This window comes from Lepidochelys kempii, chromosome 3, assembly GCF_965140265.1.
Source record: "Lepidochelys kempii isolate rLepKem1 chromosome 3, rLepKem1.hap2, whole genome shotgun sequence".
Taxonomy (NCBI): Eukaryota; Metazoa; Chordata; order Testudines; family Cheloniidae; genus Lepidochelys; species Lepidochelys kempii.
The window spans coordinates 98,540,282-98,561,112 of record NC_133258.1 but is presented as its reverse complement, the minus strand read 5'-3'; the positions used below and the strand labels follow the sequence as shown (position 1 = coordinate 98,561,112).

Sequence of the window (20,831 nt, the reverse complement as noted above, 5' to 3'; positions counted from 1 at the left end):
CTGAAACTTTTACTTCCTACTCTATAGATTACATGCTCAAAATCTCATGGAAAACTGAGGAATAAGGAACAAAGATCTGCTGAAACCCACTGCTTCTAAAGAGCAGCCTGTCCACTGTACCAAATCTTTGTATCAGCAGGATGGTGGTTGAGTAGCGATGAAAAGGTATAGGGTTGAGGTTTAGAGACTAGCTTGTTGTAATGCCCAAAGATGAAACTGGAGATCATATGCTTCCATGCCTCCGTCTCAGCAACGGGCAATGTAACTCAGGTAGGCACCCTGCTGCCATTGGCTGGCCTCATCCAATCTATGCCCAATCTCACTTTGAAAGAACTATGGAAAGGAGTTATTGCTTCTCAAGGCAGTATACTTTTTGATGCACTGCACTCTAAGTTCTGATGCTCTGAGAGAGGAAGAACCTGATGCACAGCGAGGCTAGTCTACCAACTCCTCCTCCCACTCCCTTTGATCATGCCTCTCTCAGTCACACAGACCAGAGAATCCATAATGATTACAGAAGGGAGAGAGGTGGCTATATGATGGTGAGGAATGTGACCATATAGACACTTTTCACATCCCCCTTCACCTTCGTGAACAGGACCATCCGTCTCCCTTCTTCCCCAGGAGAGGAGATCATATAGTCCTATACTTCTTATACTATAAATTCCCTCTGCTTATCAGGTCCATGCTCCAGTATCTTTTGCCCCTGCCAGTTTCCCTGAATACCTGTTTCTGGTCTTTCTCTCAAACCCCAACTTGACATTTCATTTTAAGAAACACTTGTAGTCCCAACAGTAAACATTGTGATCAGCATTAAAAAGTTAGCATCCCACAGACCACCGCATGGCATTTCAGATACTGCAGTTATTCCTAGTCTATGTATGGGGAAATACTGCAGTCATCTCATATGACTGTCTCCGATCTGCAGATAAATGCTGGCTCTTATACAGAATGGTATTTTTTTATTTTTTTGATGTGCTATGTGATGATTGTCACTTCATAACAAAAGACTGCAGATTTTATAACTTGTGAGTCTATTCATTGCCCCTTTTTCCTAGGTCTTTAGATAAGCACTTCACATACTGGAATAAATACATACATACATAAATTAAAACCTGTACTGCCCTAATGTCTTTTTTTGGAACAAGCAAAGCTTGTTCATGTCTTCATAATGCTTTAATCTACTTACATTTTGGGATATATTTAATATCATACAAAGATTTAAAAACCCTTCTCCTGTAGATTGTATCACTTGTCCCCACTTTTCCCTGATTTTTTTTCTAGCTGCATCTTTGTCCTACTTCCCTCACCCTTGTATCCACCTTTCCTCCTATTGCCTCCCAGTTTGTTTACTTTTTAAAACTACCTACATTCCAAAAAGAATACATAATGATTATTATTACATACATCCTTCAAAATAGCTTTCTAATTCTGAGATCAATAGTGAAAGATTATACACTTGTAAACCTCCATTCTTAAAAGCATAACATAGGTTGTCAGCATGTAATATATATACAGTAAGTCTATTGAGGACTTCATTGGATTTTTGTCTTTCAGACAATTCCAAATATGGTATCTCAAGACTTTAAGACAGAAATTACACTTTTTACACAGATCAGGTTATGCTATTAGTAATATCATACTCAAAATTCCACACAGTGTACTCCTAGTTTGACTATGGATGAGCTCTTGAGAAGGAGTGTAATATAGTGGTTAGGGCATAAGTTGGAAGTCAAGACTCTGGTTCTTTTTCGCAGCTCTGCCAATGTGTATAATATGTATAGGAGTAGCATGTATTTAGTAGTATCATCTGCTAAATTACAGATCCACACAATAAACTGCATTTATTTCACTTACACACTGCTCACTGATTCACCTCCACAGTTATTGTCCAAACCTCTGAGCAACTTCAAAAAGTTGCAATTTAATAAAATAGCCTGTCAGGGAAATGTTTTGTTCTTTCCAGCAAAAGAAATTTCCCCCCAAATTACATTGGTCAAAATCTACTATTCATATCACACACACACACACACACATCTATCTTTATCTATGGTACGGTACACACACATACACATCATTATGCAATTTTTTTCATCTGATCCAACTGTGATAGTACCAGGATAATTGCTTGCTGTTTTCTCTGCCAGATCGTGGCTGTTTCACACTACCATCACTAAAAACCAACCCAGAAGAATCATATCAAAGAGGCTTAGGACATTTGTTCAATATTCTTAGATTTGATTTTTTTTAAATACACTTTGAAATTCAGAAATGCTGTGATAATATACAGCTGGGCCATCATTTGAAATGGCTAATGCAAATGACAATAGCACTCTACTTAAGAAAGAGCAGGAAACATTTTGAATAATAACCTCAGAGCAAAATTCATGCTTTACAATACTCTGGGATTTCGCTCTTTGATAAAAAGTGAAAATTGAAAACAACCAAGTCAAGTCATAGTCCCTCTGATATTGTAGCTGCAGGGCAAACTTCAAGGAATGCTGTTAAAGAAATATAAAATCTTATTCAAAAAGAAAATCCACACGAAAGATGGAGAGAAAATAAAGGCAAGGTAACTGTGAACACAAAGATATGAATACATTGAGGCTTTCCTGTCATCATAACTAACTACAAAAGCAACAACTGTAATTATGTGTTAAAATGTATTTATTTTTAATATTTTTATTGTATGTTTTCATCATACCGCAGATACCTCCCCTTTGCAGTTGCCACTGTTGCAGAAATGTTCAAAGCTTCAGCCATGTCAATGTCTGAGGGAGGGCGAGGCAGTACTGGGAGCTGTGCTTGTACCTGTAGTTTGATATGTGAAATGCACTGCTTTTTACGTGACATTATATAGTTAAAGTCTTAGATCATGTGACATCATGCCCATGAATTATTAACCAGTTCTGAGACTACTTGTGAATGCTGAGTTTTTAGCACTGTCTAGGTGTAGACGATTTGGAAAACCCTTTTGTTAGTTATGTCACCACTCTGTGCCTCAGTTTCCCCATCTGTAAAATGAGGAGAAAGATACTGACCATCTTTGTAAAGCACTTTGAGATCTAACGAGGAAAAGTGCTACATAAAAGATAGATATTAGCATTATAATTTTGCATATACATACAGTATATAGAGATAGGTATGCATACATATCCGACTATACCTTTACACACACACACAAAATATTTTTATGCACCCATACAGCATATGGACACACGTATGTATATCCACACAATGGAAAAACTTGCTAACTTGTCAATAAAAATGCTTTGAAATCCTCCATGAAAGGAACGCTATACACAAAGAACAAAGTGCTTTACAATAATTAATTCAACCTCTGATGGAGATAAGTATTATAATTGTATGCCAATTAAACAGATTGCTAAATAAAGACCAACATTTTCAAAAGAGGCCTCCCTAAGTTGGGGTACAGGCAGTCCTCAGACTTACGACACAACTGGTTCCTGAAAATTGTATTGTAAGTTGAAATGTTGTAACTCAGAATCGCAATCCTCTCCTTTGCAGGTCCAAGCATTGTAAAGTCAAAACCAAGTGTTGTAAGTCGAATCAGGGTGTCAATTCAGAAACATCAGAAGTGCTGTTCATCGTAAATCAAACGTCGTGAAGTCGAGGACTCCCTGTACTTCTAGTTTTGGATGTCCAACTTTAAATACAAGTGGTTTGATATTCAGGGGTACTGACCACAATCCTAATTTAATTCAAAGGGAGTTGGTGATGCTCAGAACGTATGGAAAAACGTCTTTAGAGTTGGGGGACCAAACTAAGATACCCAAATTTACAGACCACTTTTGAAACAGTGTGTCTAAATGACTTTCCCACTACCAAACTGCAAGTCAGTATCAGATAAAACTACAAAACCCAGTAGTGATGGCCCAAAGCTTCACATTCTAGCCAAATGCTGTAGAAACTGCAGCCCATGAAGCATACTGCAGTAAAACAATTGCCTGATTCTCTTCTAACTTACATTAGTTTTACACCAATGTAACTAACTTGGCCTCTGTGGCCTTCTGATTTATCCTAGTGAAAGAGGAGAATCAAGCCCTAAATGAAGTAAAATGTCGAACAAGTGGGCCTGAAAAACACAGTCTTAATAGTAAATGGCAGTTGTGTTTACTGATTACTGTATCTCTTAAAACACCATTTTAAAAATGTAGCCCCTGCTGCAATACCAAACACACATATTTATCCTTGTCACTGTTCACATGTAGCAGGATGCTTTTCAACAATTTCGACTTTATATATACACTGAAATATCTCCTTCCACACATAGATATAGATATATAGCATCATTTTTACTTATATAAATATATTGAATCACTCACATGCACGCCCCCCCACACACATCTCAGGTACACATCAGTTATGTGGATATGGAATATATCAGTTCTGTCAGGAGCAGCCAGAGTTCAGGACTTACATTGACAATTCTTTGGATCAAGAGCATCTCCAAAATATCCATCAGCGCACCTTTCACAGTATTGACCTGTTATACCAGGCTTACATATCAGGCAAGCTCCAGATAAGCTGTCACAGCTGCCAGGAACGGAGAAGTCAAGGTTGTCATTACACTGGCAGGGCCGGCATGATCCTCCTGGTATTAAAGGTTGTCCAAAATAGCCATCTGCACACCTAAGACAAGAGATACTATCAATCAGGGTACTTACATAGTCCTGTTAGGAGAAATGTTTACAGTTTTGTTGTCTCACTAATCACTAAGGATGATTTGATTTTTCTTTCAAGTATTTTTTAAGTGCCTTAAAAAACAGCACTGTAGATACAGAACCGCTGAAATCCTGCCAGCTCTGCTAGTAATTAGATTTCAGTGGGGGTGCGGGAATCTTGTCACTGGCACTGAAGACGAGACAAAAGCATAATAAGAAATCTGTCTATTGGCACTCCAGAGGAATTCAGGTCCATGTTGGAAAGCCTTTGTACAGCACATCATGTGTAGCTACCCAAGTAAGCTGCTTTTCTGTACTCACTAATCAGGAAGACTGACAATTCCCCTCCCCCACCCCATTCCTGGACATAAAATATTTTTTGGGAAAACAAGTTCACCTGATAATACAGCAGCAAATGTATTTGTTTTCCTAATAAATAAATAAAATAAAATAATACACAACAAATCTGCGACATGGAACAATCTGTTTAATATTAGAGGGATGTATGTCTGTCACACAGAGGTCATGTAGAATGAACTCAGTAATGCAGGAACCACTTAGTTGTAGCTAAGTAAGATATACTGCTCATTGCAAATTTCAAACTAGGGATGTTAAAAAAACTCACCTATTTTTCAATTTACCTGTCAGTTGCTTTCTATAGGTACCATGTAAAACATTACTGCACCTGAGTGAACACTACTGCATGTTTTGAAAGTGTATCTTTACTATTTTCTATTTATATTCTGCTCGGCTCTCCCTTTCCATTGCAATTGCTCACACTTCACAGTAAGACCAACTTGTAAAGGGAGAAGTAAAAGAAGGAACGTAAAAGTCTCCTAATTCAGGCTAATATTGTTGTTCATGTCATGTTGTAAGAATTCAGACTAACGTAAAGGAACACTAAAACTCTATGAACCTCCATGTTATTTAAGCCAGTGTCTCCAACGAGCTGACAGCTCCATCTCATCACCTACCAGGCAGGATACACAAGCAAGAATCTTGTGCATTATGCCTGGATATATCCATACATCTCCACTACACTTTCCCTCTCAGAACTTCAGGGGCAACTTCACCCATTTCCCTCAAATTCACCCTTTCTTTGCACTCAGCACATCCCATCAAGGTTTCTAAAGGGATCCAAACACTTATTGTACCACTGTCTTATGAAATGGTTATTAGTTTTGACACTAACAGAGCTCATAAAGTGCTGGATGATTGAGAGTGGAGAGAAAATGCTATCTGAATCTGATCAAATATCTATCTATAGCAGGATGCTATACAATTTAAATATAATTTTTCCTATTCCACCATCATATCTAAAATTGAAAACTATTACAGTCTAGATTATGTAAGCCTTACTCACACAAACAGTCCAAAAGGGATTATCTGTATAGGTCAGTGGTGGGCAACCTGCGGCCCGCTGGCTGCATGTGGCCCATCAGGGTAATCAGCTGGTGGGCCACCAGACAGTTTGTTTACATTTACACCAAATGGCAAGATAAAGTCACCAACGCAGAGGTTCTTCAAAGGGCAAATTTAAAAACTGTGTCAGCCCTGCTCAAGCAAAGATGACTGCATTGTCTGGGCCATCTGAGTAGGTTGGAAAAGGGATGCATACCCAAGGACATGCTATACTGGGAGCTATCAGAGGGAACAAGTATTACAGGACGTCCCAAGCTTCGCTATAAAGACACATGCAAGCAAGATATGAAGGAATTTGGAATTGATCTTGACCAATGGGAAATCTTGGCAAGTGTTCATAATAAGGGGCGCCATCATCTCCCTCAGGCTATCAAAGTCCATGACAGGAGCTGGCTCCTACAGCTTGATGAGAAAAGAGCCCATGGGAAGCAAGCAGGTACCAACCAAGACACATACATTTGCAATAACTGCCAAAGATAATGCAAATCTCAGATTGGCCTATTCAGTCACGAGACATTGCAAACTATCTACACCATAGGTTGAATTCCCACCGTCTCTCACAGACGAAAGGATGCCAACACAAACACAAGTCACTGACATACTCTGTATCTATCTGGCACATACATCCAGTGGTAGCTGCATGGTTTTTGCTGCCCTAGGCACGCTGGAAAATATATAACTCCTTCTCTCACCACCTGCAGGTTGCATTCACACAAGGAGCCACAGAACACCAGATTTTGCTTTTCATTTAAAGAGGCCTGCTCATGGATTATGGTACTAGTGAAGCATGCAGAATCAAACTTATGCTAAATCCTTTACTACACCAGTTGCTTGGTTATTGCCTCCTCCAACTATATTGTTGAGCTTGACCTGGGTAGCAACTATTAAGTAATTTCCAACCAATAGAAAAATTACTTTGATCCAAGAATCCCTATAAACTGTTAAAATTGTTTAGGTTGCAAAGCCAAGTACTCTAAAGTTAGGACAATACTAGATTCATGGTTGCCTGTGCAACCTTAATTTAGTTCCCTTGTGCTTCCAACCTATGTATTCAATAAAGCAATGGTGCTATGGAAAAAATAGCATGTGATTAACCACCACAATGAATATGCACAGGGTGGCCAAATTAAGGTTGCATGCACAACCATAAATCCTAACTTTTGAGTGCTTGGCCTTGCAACCTAAACAACATTCTTTTAACATAGGTTGGTTTTGGTTGGTGTTTTTTACTTTGGGGGGAGGAGGTATTTTTAAAATAACAAAGATAAAAACACATTCTATTTTGTATCACTATAACAATCCCCCCATCAAATATCATCATCAGGGTTTGATCCCTGAGCAGTCAGTATTGTAGCAAAGATGGCTACTGCTTGAGCCTTTGTTAGCTAGCAGCAAGAAAAAGCAGTTATCACAGAGAAGGAACATGCTGCTGGTACTATGTGCTGGGTCCAGGAAGTGTTCCGGGGGAGCCCAGCCCTTCTCTCTCTTCCCTGCCTTGTGAGATGGGAGGCTCCTTCCCCATGTGATGCCCCCAGAAGGGAGGATGGATGGCTGAAACTACGTGCTGGGTGCAGGGAGTTATGGGGAAGATCGACTTGGCTCTCTTTTGCCTCCCTCCCTCACTAGTTAGGGGAGCTCCTGCTCTATGTCATGTCCCCAGAATGGAGTAGGTAAATTGTGACTCAGGCCATGTATTGCGTTGAGATGGGTTATGGGGGCGCTTGGCTTGGCTCTCTCTCTTGCCCCTCTGGGAGTTGGGAGAACTCCAGCCCTAACCCACACCCCTGAGGAAAGAGAAAATGGAAGTCTGGGGAAGAAGGATTATTAGGGGAACTTAGCCTTGTTGTCTCCCCCGCATCCCCCACATCTAGCTGGTCTGGCAGCTCCCAAGCATTCCCAGAGCAGTTCCTTCTGCTGCCACTGTTTTGGTAGTGACACAGGCCAAGGTTTACAGAGTGGTCAGTGATTTTGACAGGCTACCAAAATTTTCCCAACAAACCCAAGTGAGAACTGACAGTGATTTTTGATACTTTAACATTCTGCTAAATCTGAATGCAATTTCATAGGACAAAGAAAAGGCACTTTGGAAGCTGGGGGTGGGGGGTGTGAGCTTTTCCCAGCTGAATATAAGACCTGCTGTAAACAATGAAGGTGTTGATATTTCACAATGCAAAGGTCCCAGGAATCCTTTATAATGGAGAGTATTATGCATCCTAAATAAAGGAGTCCTGACCATATTCCCCTACAACAGGCAAAAGCAGGTTTGTGGGCAGCTGTAGGAATGAAAGGGTATGAGGCTGTTGTTTTGAGAGAGAACTGTATATAAGATACCTCATGATAATTTGGGACTGTTAAATTACTAGTTTCATATGACTCAGATCAGTTGTTAGCTTGCTGTTACTAAAATAAAAAGGAATTTCATGTACAATCTTTGGGCAATTACACATACACTTTTAATAGCAAATACAACATGTTTTCTTCTGCCTTCTAAATATTTAATGTAATCAATGGCCGTGAGCTGTTCTACACAACTTGCTACATTTAAAAAAAAAAACCAACCACTTTTTCAGATTCCATCCTTGGCACTAATCTACGGATTATGCTCCACTCTGAAATAGCATTTGTTGATGATGGAAACTGTCAATGACTTTGCATTGACAAACTGCCACCAAAGTGCTCCTGATGTGATTACCTCCTGCAGTCATTAACTTCATAGCCCCCTAGCTGAAAAGAGGAGGATGCTGTCCGAGGCGGACAGGAAAAGACAGGCAGAAATAGCACTTAGCAGGAGCAGCCACAGTGAGGGTGGGTGGGAACAGGTGACAGCCTGCATACTCTCTCTCTCTCTGTGGTGCAGGGAAAATACTGCACTGTAGGGGATTTCAGGGGAAGTCACTGTGACTATAAGTTGGATAGGCAGGGCTATACAAGGGTAAATATACAGGAAGGTGAAAAAGGGTGTAAAACAGGCCCCTTGCCTTCTCTTACACCTCTTGTTTTTCAGTGTTCTTGCTACAACCCCACTCTCCCACTTCTCATCCTGTAACTTACATCAGTTTACACTCAGTGGCCTTCATCCACTTTAGCGTCTGTGCCGGAAGATGCTGGAGGAAACTCTAGCAGTGAGTCCCAAGTGTCAGAGAGTCCATCAAAAGAAAGGTCAAAGGGGGACCACGGAGGATCCAGGGTCTAGACAGTGCCCTACTCAACAGGATGATATGCTGGAGAGCAAGAGGCTGTGGTCAGGGAGCCTGGGGATATGCTGATTCAGCACTGCCTGAACTGAAAAGCTGCCCCTCTCTGGTGAAGCCCCTAAAGGAGGTGACAGTGTAAACATTGCCTTCCCTCCCATATAGGTGATATTCCCCTTGCAGGAAATTGTTCCCTGTGGTACAAAGGTGTGCAATTTGCGCCTCCCTGATTAGCATTAGGGAGTCAAATGCTCTTACCCCAACCTATCTCAATCTACACAATGGTAACTTCTGCAGCCATTTAAATTAGGCCTTCCAGTACAACACAGAAAAGAGGTGCGGGGATGGAAGAAGACCTTTACCAAACCTTAGGCTCTCTCAATACCAACAGCTCATGGAGGGAAATTAGACTAAGACCAAGTATACATGAAATACACCAGACTGACAGAAGCTGGGACTGAGTGACAGGGGATGGACCACTTGATAAATTGCCCTGTTCTGTTCATTCTGTCAGAAGCACCTGGCACTGGCCACCGTCGGAAGACAAGATACTGGGCTAGATGGACCATGGGTCTGACCACGTACAGCCATTCTCATGTTCTTATACACAAAACTTCTCTTTTTGTCTTTTTCTATATAGGTTAAAAATTTAATATTCTCAAGCAACAGAAAAGTCTCTGAATTATTAATGTGCATTGCTGTATATTTGTCACAGATATTTTTCTGTCACTATTTAAAACCCAGTAGCTCCACTTGCTAAGTAAGGTACAGCAATAGAGATCTAGAAGCAAGAAAGATTTTAAATATTGGTTTAAAATAATTAACACAACAAATAAATTCTGTTAGAAAAGTTGCATTTTTGGTTGTACCCTGACTTTTAAAAAGAACCAACAGTAATGCACTGAATAATTGATTCACCATGCTCTAAGCATTTGACTGACATTTTAAAGACACAGAAATAATTATGAAAACTCAAAAGGGGCACAAAATAGCCAGAAAGATAATATTAAAAACTCTGACTGCTTTCTGACAACTGCTTTTTTGAATTTGTAGCTTGGTGTTTAACACTAACATCATAAATGATCCCTTTTTTTGCAGCTGATTTATAAAGCAACGTAAGAAAATTAGTGTAGAGAATAAATAAATTACATCAGTACATATACTCTATGATAGAGAAGTATGAATAGGAACCTCCTTGGTGAGTTCATTGCAAGTTTGGGGGGCATAGGGAGAGAACAAACAGGTATAATAATCCTGTGTGAAAAGTACTCTTGCTTTAGACTTTAAGGGAGAAATGGTAAAAAAGACTGCTGTATGGCACTTGCTTACCTCTCACAGCGTGGTCCTGCATACCCAGGAGGGCAGTCATCGCATATTAATCCATGACTTCGGTCTAAATGACATGTTGGGCTAAAGCTACGTTGTTGATGTTGGGCAAGAACAGGGACAAGGAAGAAACATAAAAACAAAATCATTAGCGTTTCAGTTCCCTTCCTTCTTCAAAAAGCATTACTTTGAAAATAGAGCACAGGGAAAGTCCTTCTGTTCTAGCACATGGAGTTTAGGATTGGCTGCAGCCAATAGAAGTTGGAATGACTCTGCTATTTCTACTGACACTGGATATAGCACAACCAATGGCACCATCCCAATGTCATGTTATTATGGGACTTTAGCTTTTCACTGAGTCAGTACACCATTAAAAAGCAGGAATGTACAGCTGCTTGTCTGTGCCCCTGAGGGCCTGGCAAAACATGAAACCTCGGACTATACTCTCCAGCTAAATCTCTCTGAAACTGAAGGACAATTGTTTGGAAAGCTCGGTTAACGTAGTTTACGTGGAGTGTAAAAAAAACTCCAATGCACAAAGGGGGGGGGGGACTAAAGGAAAATATTTGGTAAAACTTCCAACACAACTCAAGATTAAAATTCAGCCTGAGCCTTATCTGAGCAAATCCAGCGGCAATAGCAGTATCAACAAGCCATCCAGTCACACTGCAATTTCAGAATGGTCTGCAGACTACTGAGCTTTCCTTCATGCATATTTTTAGCTGTAGTTTTATATAACAGAGGTAATAGTCAGGTCTTGGCAATGCAGCTATTTGCATGCTTACAGCCTTCCTATGATGGTGTTTTATCCTGGCTGTGTTCCTCTGCCCTGTAGCATTTTGTTTTCTATGTTTTTCCTCCCCGTTACATGATTGACACACTATAATGAGGTAATCTGCTGGCACACAGAAAGATATAAACAGTTTTAGAACAACAGGAGATCCATCGCTGTACCACTTTAAAGCAATCTGCCCTCAGTTATGCTTTCTTCTGTTTCAATTATAGATTAATTTAATTCTATTTATAACCACTCTGGCTGCCACAAGACATACCAGTGGTCCAGCAGCCTTAGGACATAGCTCCATGAAAAGAATGACTGCAATGGGGTTAGTAAACGTGAACAAGGATTTGTAATTTTCTGTTTTTTCCCCTGGGGCTATTGTTTACACTGTTATGAGCCATGTAATGCACCTTTACAGTCACGTGAAATTGGCCCGTATTACATAGTTTAGCAGCTATTTTATTACAATATATTAGCATATAGTAATGTAGAAGTAATAATAAAATTAGTAGTATAAACATAATATTTCCACACTTTTAATTATCAGAAAAATATCACTCAGATCTGGATTTTTCAAGTTTTCTTTTTTTGACTTAAAAAGTAAGCCAAGTCTGCAGACCTGCTCAGAAATTCCTTGTATAGACATTATTGAGTTGTACCAGACACATTTTACTCAGATTTAGAGTGAGAGGCAGGGATGTCCAATTGATCATGTAACTTGATGAGCTGAATACTCTTTAGACTGTTGTATGTACATAATACATATTCTGGCCACTTCCTAGGTTCTTGAAAACTAAATCATGTGATGCAAAAAAAGTGGATTAAATTATATTTTAAAAACAGAAACTGTATGTTAACTGTATGCTAACTGTATGCTCAGAGAGACAATGTGGGTGAGGTACTATCTTTTATTGACCCAACTTATGTGGTGAGAGAGACAAGCTTTCAAGATACACAGAGCTCTTCTTCAGGTCTGGGAAACATAGTCAATGTGTTGAAGAACTCTATGTAAGCTCGAAAACTTGTCTCTCGCACCAACAGAAATTGATCCACCTCACCCACCTTGTCTCTATAATATCCTGAGACAGACACAGTTACAACACTGCATACAAGAGTGTGCTCAAGCAGGTTTAATACATCAGTGTCCATGAACTTCAAGATTTTGAGCAAATTTTAGGTACATAAATAATTGGGGAAAATTATGTGTCAGTGAAGAAAGACAGAAGTTTGCCAGAAAAGTTTTGACCTTTCTTCTGAGCCACCTTTGAAGGGATTTTGCTGTTGCTTTCTGAATGGTTTACAGGATCCAGGCCATGAATACCAAAAAATGCCACCAAGTAATGCCAATTATCAGTAATGCCATAATATCATAATTAATGCCATAATATCAGTAATGATGAAAAAACTAATATTTTAAGCAAACTTCATAATATGCCCCACTGCAATAGACATTCTCACTCTATTTTATTTTGTTTTAATATCATAAAACATGTTTACAGCTGGGCCTGAGCAGTAAAATTAGAGCCCAGACTTCCACCAAACACTTCCTTCCTGCATTGATCAAATGGCCTGATCAAATGGCCTGCTGGTTCGGGCCCATATCTTTAAGGAAAAAATCTCAGTATAGAAAGAAGAGCTTTCATCATCCAGTTGTAAGAAAAGCACATTGCCAGCAAGTAAACTATCTGATATAGGCATTTTTTTACAGACATGTTGCCAGTGAAAACTAACCCCACCACAAGATCTGATTTAGGCCACTACACTTTTGCACAATATACAATTCTGGTACTGTATTGTTTTTATAGCACTCCCATGGTTAACTGAAGGCAGGACTGTACTCCAGTATATATTGTTACAGTAGGGAGCTCTACTTCAGTCTCCTACTTCCAGTCACATAGTGGGGAGTTCCTTATGCTGTTTATGCAGCAGCTGCTACTGCAATCTTCTCACATGACAGCATGAGCATAGAGCCAAGTACAAGTTACACGAATGAGGCCAAGTATGTCTATAATGCAATCATGGGGTATGCCTGCAGTTTGAGCCAACATACAGGAGCAGCGAAGCTGTGGCAGCATGCCCGTCAGGAAGAGGTAGCCATGAGGAACTACTCAGGGTTCCAAGGCAGGGCTGAATAGCCCATGCTGAAAAGCATGCTGTCTTGGCTTCACTGCTCTGGGAACCAAGCTAATCAGATTAAAACTCGCTCAGGTATGTCTACTCAAGATGAAGTTACACCCAGTGATTGCAATATAAATATCTCCTTTTTAGAAGCAGCCTGTGGAGTTGTGGGAAGCTGTGTGGTTGTGGGAAACTGAGGGTTCAATACCAAGGAAAAGCAGAAGGTGCTCTGCACAAATGTGTGTGCTAGAGGGGTGAGAGTGCAAGAAGCCGTTCGACTGCCATACACCCATTGTAGAGGAAGGCAATCTAGTGGCTCTGCTGGGGAGTACTAGGTGACATGCCAGTACCAGTGGTTCCATGTCTGGGCATGGTGGGTGTAGAGCCATGTACACTGAAGAGCACCAGCACCAGGACAGTTCTGTTGAGGGGGAAAGTTGTACACCACTTTCCCCCAGGATCTCCGCACACTCTTGGTCAAAGTACACTCTGACTTACAATGAGATGTGAATGTGGAACAAAGTCAACAGAGTTAGAGTGATGTAAATAGAGCAAAAACTGGGCCACCTATACTTTATACAGGCAGATTGCCATTCAGTGATGCCCTCCCTCCCTGTTCCCTGCAGAGCTCTGCCTCATAGAGAAATCATTTAGCCCTAAACTTCTTATGAAATGATCATCATCTTTGTCTCCTAAATATTAAAGCAGATTGGAGATTGACTTAGAATCTTCAACATTGGGCTCCTAAAATGCTGGTGGCACTAACAATGACACTGTGCTGCAAGCGGGCCACAATTAACCTGTGGCTGGAATATGCTAAAGAAGTTAATTTGAACCCATTTATTTATTTTAAAATACTCCTTCGCCTGTGAGACAAACAGAATAGGAGAGTCAGAAGATCCAATATGAGGGTGTGAGCGTAGAACTTTACCTGGACTACACGGTATCAATAGAATTTTGGTATTTTGAACTTCAGAACATTGCACTGACTAAACCCAGTGAACTGTCTTTCAAATCACACAATCTACTGAATTGCTTGTGCTTAAGTATCACAGAGAAATATCTGTAGTTACCAAAACAACATTGATCTTAGCCACTAATCATGATTTAACAATCTCACCAATATTTTACAAAATTTAACAATACAAGTTCATAGTAATTATTCCAAGAAATATTTATAAATGAGTTAGAATATCTTGGGTTGCAAGTTACAAGGCTGAATTCAACTGAGAAAATTCTGTTCTGTACATCAGATTGTGAATGAATCAGCAGCTACCACGAGCTATTTGAAATCCAATTAAAAAGAAAAAGGCAGAAGGAATCTCAGCCAGATTGGTTGTGCAACTAGTATACAGAAAGTTAAAAAAAACCCCATCAACTCCTAAGAAAAACACATACAAAATCTGTAATTTCAGCTTTCTATTTAAATGGATAGCTATTGTGTAGGTGTAGGGGAGGGCAGAGTGGGAAGGGGGACTTTAATAAAAAGAAATACTGATTAGTGGTGAGAACAGAGGCCTAGGAGTCAAGAATTTTAGATTTTACTTAAGGCCCCACCCTTAATTAGCATAGTAAATAAAACCACTCAGCTGTTCTGTGCCACTGTTTCCCATCTTTAAAGTGGGACTAATACTTACTTGAGGTCATATGATATTTATTAATGTTCATAAAACCCCTGTGAGACAATATTCTACAGCACTGGTTGGCCCAAAATGAGGCAGTACCAGTACTATAAGATTCCATGGTTTAGATCATTATTGTACAATATTATAGTTGTTTTTATTTTAAATAAGGGGCATTTGGAGATCCTCATCCAAAAAAGCAAGAGCACTCAACACAAAAATAACGCCATTTATTAAATGTATGAAAAAATTATTGTTATACAGTAAATATGCATCTTACTTGTTAGAAGGTATAGTTAATGGGCAGGCACACAACTGGCAGTCTTCACTTGTCCCTTTAGTAGGATCGCCATAGAAACCAGGAAGACATCTATCACAGTATGGGCCACCCGTATTGTACTTGCAGTCCTGAATAGCAGATGGAAAGTTGAGAATGTCAATTCAACCTCAAAATCAAAGAACCAGCCATGGAAAAGACCTTGTAAGGTCATCTAATCCATTCTCCCACTAGTGCAGGGTTGTTCCCTACAGTACATGTTCTACTGCTTTGCTGTTTAGCAGGGAACTAACTCTTACAATCAGTGGTTCAAAGACACATTTATGTTCTTTCTGGAGAGATTTTCTTAAGCCAAATGAAAAGAGTATTTATACCTCCTTGTTTCTTGTTTAGATCTGGCATATTTTAAAGGGGTCTGACGCACTTAGCAATGTGAAAAGGTTTATTATTGTAGCCTTACTCTTATATCTTATACTCTTGATGAAAAATTAAGGGGTTCAGATGCCGATCTCACATATACAGCACACAGTCATCTGCAAATAACTGTTGCAGTTGCACATCTAAGTACAGTCATTCATTTTATGAGGTCTGTGGCTGGCAATCCACTCTATTTTGGATCAGAAGCTGACCCCTGGTAATTTATTATTTATGCTGTATAACAGGATCAGAGTTACAATTTGCAGGTACAAATAAGATTTGAAATTCCCTTCAAGTCTTACTTCTAATTAGAGGGAAGAAACTGGGTTTATATGTTTGGCCCCCAAAACATGGAATCTCAACCAACCATGTATGCTCCTTTGTTAGCGAGTGACTTATTCGAACCCTGGCTCTATAGACCATGGAGGTCCCTGGCTGCTCTCACAGTTTGCCTCTACCTCTTTCTGTCAAGGGCATAACTTTTCCCATTGAGGGTAATTCACATTGAGAGCTCTTAGATTTTTCTCAATATTTATTGTCCTTCCATCTTCTCCTTGATCGACCATTACCTTGGACACCACAAGGATGTCCTTGCAGGAGACAATTAGCTGGTCTGTCTTCTGTCATTCTAACTACATGACCTGCCCCCTGAAGTTGTTGGTATTTCACTACATTTACTATACCAGGTTCTCCATAGACCTTTGACAGTTCTTTATTAGAACTTCTTCTCCATACATCATTCTCCCTTTTTGGCCCAAAAGTTCATCTCAACATTTTATTTTTCAAGATATTTAGCTATCATTCTTAGTCAGTGTTCACGTCTCACATCCACATATAACAAACTCTTGTATATCTGAAGCTTGGTCTTTCTCAGTAGTAGTTTGGAGCTGAAGTTTTTTTGCTGAGAAAGGTAACAGGCATTCCTGCTCTGAAACCATGCCTTAATTTCCTCACTCACCATATTGTTATTGGTGATTAATGTTCCTAGGTATTTAAACTGTCTAACTGATGATTATAGACTGCTACATAAACTTGTCCCTTTTTCTCTCATCAGCTCATAACCATATATTTGCTTTTATCTTCATCAATCTTAGGACCCATTTTTCTTGCTGCTTCCTTCAAATCTCCAGTCATCCTTTGAACCATATCATCTGTCTCTCCTATGATACCCAAGTCATCAGCATATCCAAAATGTTGGGGTAGGACATTTCAATTCACCCCACCCTGAGAATTTTGCAATGATCATACCACTTTTTCCTATAGCCACATTTAAGACAAAGGAAATGCAGTAAATCTAATTTACCTGGATTTCAGTAAGCAATTTGATACAGTTCCACATGGGAAATTATTAGTTAAATTGGAGAAGATGGGGATTAATATGAGAACTGAAAGGCGGATAAGGAACTCGTTAAAGGGGAGACTACAATGGGTCATGCTGAAAGGTGAACTGTCAGGATGGAGGAAGGTACTAGTGGAGTTCTTCGGGGACCAGTCTTGAGACCAATCTTATTTAACATTTTTATTACTGGCCTTGGCACAAAAAGTGAGACTGTGCTAATAAAATTTGCAGATGACACAAAGTTGGAAGGTATTGCCAATACAGAGGAGGACCGGAATATCATACAAGAAGATCTGGATGACCTTGTAAACTGGAGTAATAGAAATGGGATGAAGATGAGGCGATGACTGACAATGTTGCCAATAGGTACTAGGAATGTTATATCTAAGGTTCAGGTAGGACTCAAAGCATTATACTGTTTGTCCTGGAGATCACACAGTAAAATTTCTGTCAGAGTACAGAATAGTGTCCAAGACCCTCAATATAACTTTGCTAATGCACAAACATTAACACTGCTATATACTAAGAACCTATATCTTATTTAAACTAAGGCCCCTTTAGCCTGCCAGCGCAGAATGATGGTGCACTGCTGCCCTCCCTCTGGATTTCTGTCATGGAGAGTCATGCCTATTGTTAGTTTACACTAGCAGAGGATGGTGAGAGGAGATATTAAATTAGTATATTTCTGGCCACCATGATCCTTCCAATCCTTGCCTATTCCTAGCTATGGTACTCATGGTGTGTGCCCCATTTATAGATGATTGAAGAAACAATGAAGGCCAGTTTCCCAAAGGATTCTGGGAACCATCCTATCACCAACATGAATAAATTCAAAACAAAATCTCAGAGGGTCTATTTTCTCCTAGCTTACTAGTGGGGATTTAATATTTCATTACAAATATTGTATGCTGCAGTGACTATTAACGCCACTGAGTGCTTTTGTTCTTCACAAGGACTAGGTTTAACCAGCCTCCTAATGCTGCATAGTGCTCTCATAACACTACAAAAGAGGATTTCTGCATGTTTAGAACTTGCACTGCTTACTAAAGCAGTTATCATGTATATCACAATGGTAATGTAAATGATATAGCACGCAGCTCTCTGTATAGTTGTTCCAGGGATCAAAGGGCTTTGCAGGTTATTGCAAGATGTGCGTAAGAAATGAGCTTTTTATACAGGCCTATGCTGGAGCAGATGATCTGAGCTTTTATCATGAGTCAAAAACATATTTCAGCTGCTTTTCAACCACATTTCAAAGCTTAAGAAGAGTAAAAAGAAGTATCATATCTGTAAATTAGGTGCCTAAATTGTCTGTTGTATTACTGAAAAAACACCATGAATTATAATAAAGAGGCCAAAAGGCTGTGTAAATCTCAATATAAAGAATGCCTTTGATGTGAAACATTTCTTTCTTTCAGCACTCAAACATCTCTCTCTTTCACTTCAAAAGCCTTAGGATCCAAACTGAATAGCAGCATTTAACAGTCTGCTTGGATACTAACCAATCTAACTTCACTTAGAGTACACTTAATGGAAGCCACAAGAAACCTCCAGCCAGACTTTTAAGCCCTTCTGTGCCCCCTCTCTCGACAGAATGCTATAGTACATGCACAGATAGTACAGTGCTGAGCACAGCATAAATGTTTGATAATGTAGGTAGATTAGGTATTATTCAACTGGGTATTTTCCAAGTCCTTTTCACTAGTGTGCTATCCTCACAGCAGTGTTCCTAGAGACATCTGATGGGGAAACTATACAAATCTCAGTCACTGATTTACTGGTGAACATCAAAATCAGTGGACTACACAAGCTCCACAATACAGCTCTCCATCACTCCCCACAAAGGAGTGTGAGTGAATGACTGGTAGAGAAAAATAAAGAGAGGTCCTAGGTTATCGGGTTGTTTTGGCTGAGCAAGTGGCCCAGTCAGCTGTGCACTTCTAAGCAAAATAGCCCAGAGCAGCTGACTTACCTTCTGGAACCTTAAACACTGACCCACTGGCAAGCCTTCCCTTTTCATTCTTTTTAACTGACTCTATCCCGTATTGATGTTACAGAGACTGTGGCTGGGAGCTACAATCAGTAATATACTAAATTCTCCCTATCTGTGTAAGGAAAGGCAAACCCATATCAGAATGGTCATGAATTTTTCTCATTGCATTTAAAGTGAAGGATTCAAAATGTAACTGTCAGGAGGGTTATGTTTTCCGAGGTACATCTTTAAGACTTACTGTATAATTAAAACACTATTCATGGAAAAGCAATTTGAAAAATCCACTGATCCACAAATTAAGGCTATCTTGTTTTATACTGCAAGGCAATTAAAACATCCTGTATGGGGGAAAACAGGAAGACCAGCGGTAATTCTAAATGCCAAATTACATTGTAAAAACCCTGAATTTTCATTCTGGACTTTTCCCAGAAGCTTTTTCTTAAGGAAAGAAAAGGGAACATTTAGAAACACGCTCAATACGGAGCCTGCTTGAAATTCTACCGGGAAATGAGAGTATGATATCCCACTAAATTGGCACCGGCTCAAATTGTGTTTCTGCAAGACTAATGAAATGAGAAATGTTGTTTCAAGCTTCATGCCATGTCAGAGAATATAAAACTAAAATGCCCTTGAATTAATCAGAACAGTCTATTCAGCGTAATTCGCCCATTCCAAAAGGCTACGGAGCAGGGTGGAAACAGCTGTATATTGGGTAAGATTGTTCTGGATAATAGCATGGACCTAATTGCTGAATTAGCAGGGAACTATAGAGAATATATGCATTCTGCAAGAAAAGTGCTGGTTTCTATTTACTCTGAACCATATGCTTTAAATACAAAAAAGTTTTCTGATTTATTAAGCATTTCTTTGAAGCTAGAAGGAGGAAGCCAACAACAATACCTTCTTGTCATATTATAACAGAATTTACAAAGTTACCTTCTACAAACAATAAACAGAATAACCCCACAGCAGGAGACAGAGATGGGAGGTGATGGGAAATCTTGCATGGAAAGCTTATTGATATGCTTTGCTCCCTTCCAGCATGCCATATCATATGCTGTTGATCCTATTTTACCACTTCAGACTAAAGTGAATAAACCCGTTTTTGCTTATTTGCAGAAGCTACTTTATCTTGATATAGGGGCATTCAGAAGCAGTTCAATATAAACATCTCTTCTGTCAAATCACTGCTTCTTTTCCTCAAGTACGTGAGGGCCCAGTGGTGGTTAATTCAATTGTATTGGTATATTGAGCAGATATTGGTGCCACCAATCAGGTTACCCAAAGGCAGGAGCACTTACCATGCATTCTCCTGTGATGTCATCGCAGAACTCCGCATGACCAAAGCATGTGCATGGTTCACAGATCCCACCGAAAATAGTGCCGTTCACTCGTCTGTGTCTAGGCCAACAAGACTGCAAGCAAGACAACAAATTTGTCAGACAGTTAGTGTGTGACTTTATTTTTTAAACAGTTTTGAATTTGATAGGCTCAGAAAATGTATTTGCTAAATGTCTAAAAATATTGAAATATTTCTGGAAAGCTATTCTTCTTGGCACTGTGGCTTTGCACTGACCTTAGCTTTATTGGTAGGTGAGAGATTAGAGGAAGCATTAACTTGATCTTTCTTCTGAAATGGTAAAATAAAGCAGAGAAATGA

The 20,831-nt window shown here is 39.6% G+C and overlaps 1 protein-coding gene across 3 annotated transcripts in view; it reads right to left on the bottom strand.

The window, feature by feature from the left end:
• The window catches only part of LAMA2 (laminin subunit alpha 2), a 455,577-nt gene that overhangs the window by 156,436 nt on the left and 278,310 nt on the right, over nt 1–20,831 (bottom strand). For all 3 annotated transcript variants that reach the window (XM_073337269.1, XM_073337270.1, XM_073337271.1), the window contains exons 16-19: nt 20,473–20,586; nt 15,426–15,553; nt 10,628–10,714; nt 4,442–4,653 (exon numbers count right to left, since the gene is read on the bottom strand). In XM_073337269.1, the coding sequence (XP_073193370.1) occupies nt 4,442–4,653; nt 10,628–10,714; nt 15,426–15,553; nt 20,473–20,586 (541 nt within the window). The remainder of the gene's footprint in view (nt 1–4,441; nt 4,654–10,627; nt 10,715–15,425; nt 15,554–20,472; nt 20,587–20,831) is intronic.